Consider the following 9,888-nt stretch of genomic DNA (forward strand, 5'->3'; position numbering starts at 1 on the left):
GGAATGGCATTCCTTGAGCAATACAGATATGCCATACAATCAAGTGCTATTTGTGTGTTAAAATGCATCTGTTCCGTTGTTTACATTTTGTTGGAGGCCCTGCATGCAGAAATCACTGACAGTGCTTTTAATGTCAAAAGGACATGTACTAGGGGTCTATTCTTATTTCCTTAAGCACCACTGTATGCGCAGATCTATGCTTTACGCGCCAAATGTGCGCGTGGCGCTCCAGCGCGTATTCTAATGTCAGCCCAGTACATGCCATTGTGCCAACTGCGAGCTTGGCATGGGGAAACTCATATTTGAGCGGTGTGTTACATGAATATCATAGATACATTCTCATCTAATATTTTAGGCAAAGGCTGCATCAAGTCCAGCAACACCATTGGACAGGGTTCGAAATTGCATCTTCTGCTATGAGTATTTTACGGATGGCCCATTTGGTGAGATACCCACGCACCTTTTCAAAATGGGAATACAAATCTTGGAAAGTGCTGAGCCAGAAGTGCATAAAAGGCAGAGAGCGCAACAAATAGACTCCTAGTTGACTAACTTATGTTTAATTGCATTGAGTGTTAATTTTTGGCAGTTGCTGGCGATGGCCGTTGAGGGGCCTCCTCACACCTGTCGTGACTCGTCTGTCTTCTTCCGGTCAGGCTGTGACCCGATTTCTAAGGCCATAGTCATCTCCACTGGCTGGAGCAGCCCGTTCTCTTCTGAAACACACAGATAGGAGACTTCAGATATGGACTCTTGCACCCTTTTCACACTACTGAATTGAACCAAGCTGAGCTGTACTGGGCCAAGCTGAGCTGTACCGGCTGGTTACGCACTCACCATAGTTACTGGAACTGCTGGAAAGGACAATGTGAAAAGAAAATATTTGAGCCAGCACAGTAGGGTTCTGTTCAGCCCTGTAGTGTGTGAAGCTCCTTGGAGGCGGTTTCCCAAACACAGATTTAGCTAAGTCCTGGACAACATCACACTTTCAATGGAGACAGTTGCTGTGAAACAAACTGTTGCTGAAGTCTAGGATTAGGCCTGAGAAACTTTCCCTTTCTCATTAGAGTATCGGTAGATGAAAACAAAGAGCAGTATGAGCTCATGTCAAAAACCTGGCGTTGGAGATGAACAGAAATACCACATACATACTTGACCCAACACGTCGTCACGAAGCTACGCAGATCACAGAGGGACATGGAGTATGAGTAACTGACTGTGGGATTATTAATGATGATCTCATTTCATATCATCTCATCCCCTGGCTGTCACTGAGGAATCTCTGGCTGGCACATAATTGAGATCCACAGCGTCTTGAGAAGTCCGAGCTGCTGGACATTTTGTCAGGTCACTGTCTGGAGAAACAGTGACAGAGATGTCGCCTTGCTTGTTTTGGATGACAAACCTCAAGACCAAAAAACAATCCCTAGCCCCCTCCTTACTCCTTTGACCCTTCTCCTTTGACACAATCTAAAATAAGATTAGATTTGACAGGTTAGGTTAGTTATACACTTATTGAAGATCAGAAGACAACAAGCTCCTACCTATCTCTATCCAATTCTTCTAGAGCAACACAAGTGTCTAGGGGTAAGGGGCTAGGCGTTGTTTCTGTTTCCTTCTTTGATGCGTAATCAAGAGTAGAATCTCCCTTTGAGGGAAAGGTGGAGCTATCACATTGTACTGAACACATACTGATCTCTTTAGATCTGCAAACACAAAAGGAACTAGACAAGGGGTTGTTTTTGGACCAGGTAATACAGTTGCCCCACACCAACACCACAACACCACCAGTTAAGTGGTGGAGAACAGAAGGTTATTGGTGCTCTAGGCCAGGAGGTTACCAGTACTGAACATCTAGATCTATCCAATACCAATGAGAATTGTGGGAATATTTAGAGAATTAAGTATAAACATAAGATTGCTTGGACTAGGTTTGGCACATGACTAGCAGTGCCAGAAGAGCAACCAGGGACTATGTGTGACTGACAGGGTTCGAACATGGGTCTCCTACATGGAAGACCCAAGCATCTACCACGAGGCCATCTTCAAGGTCTGAAGGTCATACATACTGTATGCAGGACATGCATGTTATGCGGACCAACTGAGCACAGTGCTGTGGGTGTCCAACTTTCTACAAGCAATCATAGTCCAAAGGCCACCCATTTCTAAAGGCTGTAGAAAAGGCACTATTATGGTTTTGAGCTGGCAGCGGTAATTCTTGGGCTCATTAAAAACTTTACATATTAATATTTCTTAAATGTAATGATATATATCCATTGATTATTGAAGAACATAACTTAAAAATGCCACATTAGCTTAAATCAAATGTCTTACCCCATCAAAACCCCAAATATAAGCTTGTTTTACTCCATTGTTTGTAAACAATGCATTGCTTCAAAACATCTCTGTCTATGAAATTGAGAGTGGTTACTTTTCTCAAGCCTGATTTCTAAATGTGCTGTGTAGGTGAGTGTCTGTCATGTGGGAGTAGTAGGGTGAGATATTTTATAAGCCCATTATGGGTTTCCTCTCCTCACCTGCACATACCTCGAGTTTTTTCCTTATGTTATGTTGTATTTTTATATTATTTTCTCAGAGCAAATTCATGCGCACGTGTCTGTGTGTGTGTGTGTGTGTGTGTGTGTGTGTGTGTGTGGAGAGTGTGGCGTGGCCCAGACCTGGTTGCGTGTGCTTCCAGGGGAGGATGTCCACTCCCGTGCGGCAGTAGGAGCGGTCGGTGTGGGACTCTGTGCTGTACAGAACCTCCTGGGTCTGCTTGTCTCCTGGGTTCTGGGCCTTGACCCGCACCTCCAAGATGGTGATCTCCTTCTCCTTCAGTTTCCCCGCCTTGTTCTTCACTTGGGTCCGCTTGGTGTCCACCCAGACCACCCGCTCTTTCACCGATGACCTGCACACACACACACGCACACACACCTCTGACCCTTCAGAACTGCATATCTGTCACAGAGACAGACAGAACACGTTGCCTAACATAAGCTTTCACACACACACATACGCATACACACGCACGCACACACAAACACACATACACACACACACACACAAACACACACACACACACACACACACACACACACACACACACACACACACCAAAACCTGCCATCTAGTGGACTCACTCTTCTATGCCCAGGTCAGCTAGTGTGGTGTCGAGGAAAGGGAAAGGCTGGTCAGCGCTCAGGACTTCAATGGGCAGGGTGACAGACATGGGCAGTTCCCACTCCAACTCGGCACGTACCACTTTGCCCGGCCTGGGGGAGTCTGTGGGGCTACCTGGCATCTCCCCGTTGGTTTGTCCCACCGGGGTCTGGGCCTCCTGGGGCTCCGAGGAGTGGTTTGTCTCTTCGCCTGCCAGTGTGACTGAAAAATCTGAAATAAATCAGATGAGTCCGTCTTCCCTCTCTTTCTCTCTCCTTGTTTGATGTCTTGGTGTTGTCTTTCGCTCTCGGTGTCTCTCTATGTTTCCAAGGCTTTCTCCAACTTCAGGAATAGAAAGCAAGTCTTAACTCCCAGTGACGGTTCAGAGATGAGTCTGGTCCTGTCCCCTCTTGTCCTCTCTGATACAGGGATGTAGGGAGACTGTGGGGTTGTTGTGGTACTGCATGCAGACTTGCTCTCCCCCTCCCGGGGATTTAAACTCTCGGTGTGAATGTGTGTAATGTGTCGCTCGGACGCGAGGTTTATTGGACTGTCAAGGGACTGATGGACGGACACATTTTTATTGCCAGGGGATTCTCCTCTGTGTAGGTTAGCTTTGTTGTTCTGTGTGTCTGTGTGTGTGTGTGTGCGTGCGTGCGTGTGTTTGTGGGAAGTATATCTGTGTGGTGAAGTTGGTGCCTTATTGTTTCCATTATATCTGTATAACCTTTATTATTATTATATAGGTTAATATAAATATATAAATTGGTGCTTCGATTTAATGTTTTACTGTAAACCCAAATAAAGTATTCAAATGTGTGTGCGTGTGTTTGTGTTTATGTGTGTTTGTGTTTATGTGTGTGGATTTGTGTCATCATCTCAGGGGTCCCCATTGTAAAAATGCATCAATGATCAATGCATCTACAAGGAGAGGGTTCCTCTAGTTTGGGTGAACGCCAATGGGTCCTATTTCCCCTTTAAGTGAATGAGCAAATGGGTAAACAAGTAGCGTAAGGTCAAAACAACATGTGACCACACTTTTAACCTTACAATTCTCTTTTGACAGATTTATGCATCTCAATTATTAAACACGTCTGATTTGTGATGTATGCCACTACTTCGGCTGCCCTCTAGTAAATATTTACACCCCAACTGATTATTCAGCACCATTTACTCTGACAGGCGTCGGACTGATGTGTATGTTGACTGATTTATGCAGCAGTCACAGCTCTGTGTGAGATTTGAGGCTTTAAAAAAATCTGTTCGCCCAATAACTCAAGGCTACAAGGTTACAAGGCTCGCCCTTGTGTTCACAAATGTTTCACACATGTTCCACGCCCAGGGGTGTGTGTGTATGTGGTCTCCTTTACAGGGAACAAAACACACACAAAAGGAGTCCCGTTTCCATTAACACACACGCTGACTGGGACATGTCAAATACCAGGGCGGCACAACAAACTCTATCACCAAGACACTAACCCCCAACATCACAATTAAAAGATGGACGTTGACTAGGATTTTCCATTTAGAATTAAATGACTGTTAAAACATTTCAGGTATCTATCTACCCATGAAGTATTTGGCTCTGTCTTTGTTCAATAAATGATTATGGGACAGTGAGTGTGTATGCGTTTCATGTTTTCAGCACTGCCCACGTATTGCTTAATGCTGTGACATCAACTTCAGCTGGTAAAAAAGGATAGAGTTTGTGGAATTGTAAATGAATTACCTATGACAATTACCTATGAGCCTCACAGTTTTGTTCTGCTCTTGCTAAGCATGTCAATTCAGACCCTAAAATGTGTAGCATTGGGTAGTATCAAAAGACTGTATTATGATGTCTGACCAGTCTATGCCTTCTCTGTGAGTACCCTTGCATGCACGCACACGCACGCACGCACGCACGCACGCACGCACGCACGCACGCACGCACACACACACACACACACACACACACACACACACACACACACACACACACACACACACACACACACACACACACACACATTCTGTCCCTCAGTATTCAACAACAGGGACACTGGCTGAGGTCACCCCATAACTCCATGTACCAGAGCAGACAGAGTTGACCTCCCCCTCTGATTCTGTTTATTGCAACCAAGCGCTACATTTGTGCTCTCTGATATAACCCCCCCCTGCCCAAACACACACACACACACACACACACACACACACACACACACACACACACACACACACAAACTCCTACCCTCTGCAGTACCCACAGTCTAATTGTATCGAGTAATTCAACCATGACTTAATTTGACATTTTCTGACAGAGCACAATGATGTCAAGGGGGAGAATAGAGGGGTGAGGTCATGGTGATTGTAGCTTCCTCTCTCTTTCTCTCTCTCCCCCGACGAGTCGCTAAGGCTCAATCCCAAATCAGCCCCTATCCCCACCTGGGCACTCCTGTCATTGTAATTGACATCGGACATGTGAAATCAAGGTGAAACATTCTATCTCTCTTATTAGAGGACAAGGTAAGAGGCAGTTACTATCTTGCAAAAGCAAACCAGGGAGACAGGTTATCGACATAACAGCACTGAAAGGTTTGGGTTTATAACAAAACATAGGAGATGTATAAACAAAAAGCACCGCAGATTGTCCATGTAACCTCAAACCTTACTATGATTTTACCTCTGAAATACTTGTTTAAGGGCATCCACTTAGTAGAACAGTCTTGGACAATTTTACGAGCCGCAACACCTGGATTGTTGCTTTTAAACATAGTGATGGGACAGTCAATTCCCACTTGCGGAGGGCAGCTTTAAAGTGCATTTTAAATGCAAACACACTCCACATAAAAAGATTAAGAAGGAAACAACAGTAAGAGTGAAAACACAACAATAACAATAGGCTTAGTTCAACATATGATGAAAAATAAATATAAAAATAGGGCCATTATTTACAAAAATGTACAACAACATACAAAATGAAGATAAAGGATTACAAATTAAAAGTTAAGAGAAGGCCCCTTGTCATTTACTGCCCCCTAGTGTCCCTTCACAACCTATCACTATACGCAAAGCCAGTGGAAGTGTGCAGAACTGGGAAGACAAAGAGGGAGAGATACGCTATATTCCAAATAGGAAACCGCCTTATTCATGAAAAAAGCTTCTTCAGGTTCTTTGATGAAAGCAGTGCTTTTGATCAGTAAAAATGTGGAAAATGATCGTCTGAATGCACCAAAATGCTGTTTTTAGCTTTGAGCTAGAAATAAATATCCTGGGGCAGGATTCCTCCTATCAGAGGACGTTATGCTGTCACGCTACCATCTGGCTGCCAGGGCCAGAGGGCGGCAGAAATCACCCCAGAGACTATTAGCTCACAGGTGTTGCTAATTAAGACCCTTCCCTTTAAGAAATGTGTTTTCTATTGTTTCATTTGTCTTGGAATCCTCTAGGTTGTTTATTTTGGTGTCCCTGCATTTGTATTCTTCTGGTGTTCCTGAGTTTCGTTATTTCTCTGGTGTTTCCTTTGTATCCCTGTGGATTACTACCAGTAAAATGGCTTTTACCTTTGAACTGCATTTGCTTGTCTGGTCTCCTCTCTGTGCCTGGGTCCTACACCATACAATCTCACTCGCCGATCCCTGGGTATGCCTATGTCAACTTTCTACAGCAAGCTGATGCTGAGTGTGCCTTGGACACCATGAAGGCTGTAAAAAGAAGAACTGTGTGCATCATGTGGTCTCAGTGTGATCCTTCTCTGATGAACATCTTCATCAAGAACCTGAATGAGTCTATTGACAGAAAGGCCCTCTACAGCCTTTGGAAACGTCCTCTCCTGTAAGGTGGTTTGTGATGAGAATAACTCTAATATGCATGACGAAAATTTGAAAAATATGGACCAAGCCTGAATATCCAGATCATGACTAACAGTAGGAGGCTAACAGTAAGTCCAGAGGTTTTGGCTTTGTGAACTTCAAAAGGCATGAGGACGCCCAGAAGGCCGTTGATGACATGAATGGTAAAACAATGAATGGGTGACGGGTCTATGTGGGCCGTGCCCTGAAGAAAGGAGAGCACCAGACTCCCCTTTGAGCACATGAAGCAGGACCTCATGACCAGATACCAGGTTTGTGGACCTCCACTGCTGATACTAACACAGAAGTTGATAGTCCTTGGTAATCACTGCTGATGTTTTTCATCCCTAAAATACCTCACTAATTCAACATTATATTTGGATGTCAATATCTAATGTAATTATTTAATGTGCTGTGTAATGTTTAGAAAATGTATTTTAAAAAAAGACAATTCTATTAAAAAAAAAAAGAACATTTCTCTCTCGGGGTGTAAATCTGTATGTGAAAATCTTGGATAATGACTTCTCCTCCTTCAGAACAATCACCATTGCAAAGGTGGAGGGTGGACGCAGCAAGGGCTTTGGCTGTGTGTGCTTCTCCTCCCCTGAAGAGGCCACCAAGCTGTGACTTGAGATGAACGGCTACATCTTGGAGGAGCATCAGGCCCACACACCAACCAGTGCATGCTAAGATGGCCAGTGTTCCCACTGTGCCCAAGTCAGTCATCAACTCCTACCAGCCTGCTCCACCATCTGGATACACCATGGCTGCCATCCCACAGGCCCACAATTGTGTTGTCTACTACTCCACCAACCAGCTGGCTCAACTGAGACCCACTCCTCGCTGGACCACCCAGAGTATGAGACCAGAGTATTTCCAGAACATGCCAAACACGCCCTCCCAGGTTCCCTGTATGGCCTCTCAACGTATAGGGGAGTATATCTAGTGAAGCAACCCTGCACATAGATGTGTGACTTGATACAAGACCATTATCAGAACATTTAGCATGACTATGCCTTTGATTATGAGTAGATTCTCCCCTTCTCAGCTACACAGACCTTGAGACAGCGCCCTGCCAGTGAGGATGCAGCTACAGCCCAGATGTGCGCCGTGCCCCAGTACAAGTACGCAGCTGGTGTACACCGCCCCCAGCAGGACATGGCTCCCCAGGCAGCAGCCTGCTGTCCATGTCCAGGACCAGGAGCCTCTGACTGCCTCCATGCTGGCTGCTACTCCTGGTAAGGATCAGAGGCAAATGCTGGGTGAGTCTATTGATTTGTTTATTTGGATCCCCATTAGCTGTTACTGATCTGATGTTTTATTCTCTATCCCTCCAGGTGAGCGTCTCTTTCAACTTATCCAGAACACATACTCCAAAATGGCTGCAAAGATCACTGGTGTTAAGACAGTTGTGTCATTTGTAATTCTTCCACAGCAACACAGCAATAGGTTTCAGGTTGCTGAGGTCGACGTCTTTTGGACAGGGTACTTTATTCGATGTTACAAGGAGTTGATGATGTCACAGCCAGCATGGTATCGCTCCTAGGTTGCTATGGTAACCAGTCCCCTGACGACCACCCCCCCCTCCCCCCTTCCCTAACATCTGATTTATTTAGTCTCTCTGCATTGTGTTGAACTGCTAGGTGCTATTAAGACTCATGGAATATTGTCCAATTCCAACAGTCCCCCCTCAAGAAAAAGAGAACAGAAAAATAACAACAGAAAATATTTAAAAAGCAAGAATAAGAAGTGATTATATTCTTTCATTTACTTCCACATCCCCATTTTGTCTCTAGGACAACAAACATCCTCATACAGAATCGCCGTTGGATTGTTCTGCTGATTATGCTGCTGGAGATGGACATCTCTGTGCTGCTCCACATGCTGGAGTGTGAGTCTTTGTGCTCCGAGGTGGATGAAGCTGCCTACCCACTGGGCTCAGGAGGCTGCGCAGAATACTGGCACCAACCCAGATAGAGTTCCAAGCGCCTAAGATGAGGGATGGAGATAGACTTTGAAACCTGTTTTAGAGAAGAAACATTTTTTTCAATATTTTAACATTGAAAATGAAAAATTATAAGTAAGTTTATTCAAAAAATGTACATGATTAATTGTGCTATGTCTAGAAAAGTGTAAGGGACCTTGAATAAATTAAAAAATAGCAACAATTTTAATTACATGCATTCCCCTTTTGTGTCATTTTACAGTGCCAGTGATCAGAGTATCAACGTTGTGTACAACCTTGATGGTATTCAGTCAGAAGCCTGTTCAGCTCCGCCTGGCTCTCATTTTGACCCAAGGTGGCTCTGGCTCAATTTCGCACAACTTTTGGAATATCAATAAAAACATTGGCTCCATACACAGCCTGTCTGCATACCGTTATGCATACTCATTCATGCATATAGCATCATCAACCTAAATTCATACATACAACTTCATGCATACATGCCTGTAGACCCCATGCAGACAGGTATAGAGAAACAGACACACAGTTTTGAGTTACAGTAAAATTGTTTGTTCTCAAAAAGCAGTTGAGTAAAGTCCCCTGTTACTCCCCTGCATATTGTGAAGCCAGTGCTGTTTATGTTTGAAGTCTGGGTTTCAAATGCAATGTTTCATGTTTCATGAACATTTCTGACCACCTCAGTTACCAGGTGGAATATAGGTATAAAGACCACAAATTATCAGATTAATCAACAAATACAAAGAAATCGACAGACAGCCCTAGATAATAAGCATGTGTAAACCTTACATAAAAGTCAGGAGGACCATGAATGTGTTTTATAGTCCAGTAAAAGCTATTTTATTGAAAATACAACTAATAAAAAATAAAAGAAATATAACAACATGAACCAACGGCCCAATGAGACAAGCAACAATAAGAACCACACTTGATTAA

General features: G+C 44.0%; 1 protein-coding gene across 1 annotated transcript; it reads right to left on the minus strand.

The window, feature by feature from the left end:
- Positions 1-618: 618 nt before the first annotated feature.
- On the minus strand, positions 619-3,301 carry LOC310817471 (uncharacterized protein; the record flags this gene model as incomplete). The annotated part of the gene is made up of 3 exons (XM_083688085.1): positions 619-716; positions 2,679-2,908; positions 3,141-3,301. 3 exons carry the CDS (start codon positions 3,299-3,301, stop codon positions 619-621), a joined length of 489 nt encoding a protein of 162 aa, XP_083544211.1.
- Between the last annotated feature and the right edge of the window lie 6,587 nt (positions 3,302-9,888).

Source organism: Argentina silus, assembly GCF_951799395.1.
Source record: "Argentina silus genome assembly, chromosome: 1".
In the NCBI taxonomy this organism is placed as follows: Eukaryota; Metazoa; Chordata; class Actinopteri; order Argentiniformes; family Argentinidae; genus Argentina; species Argentina silus.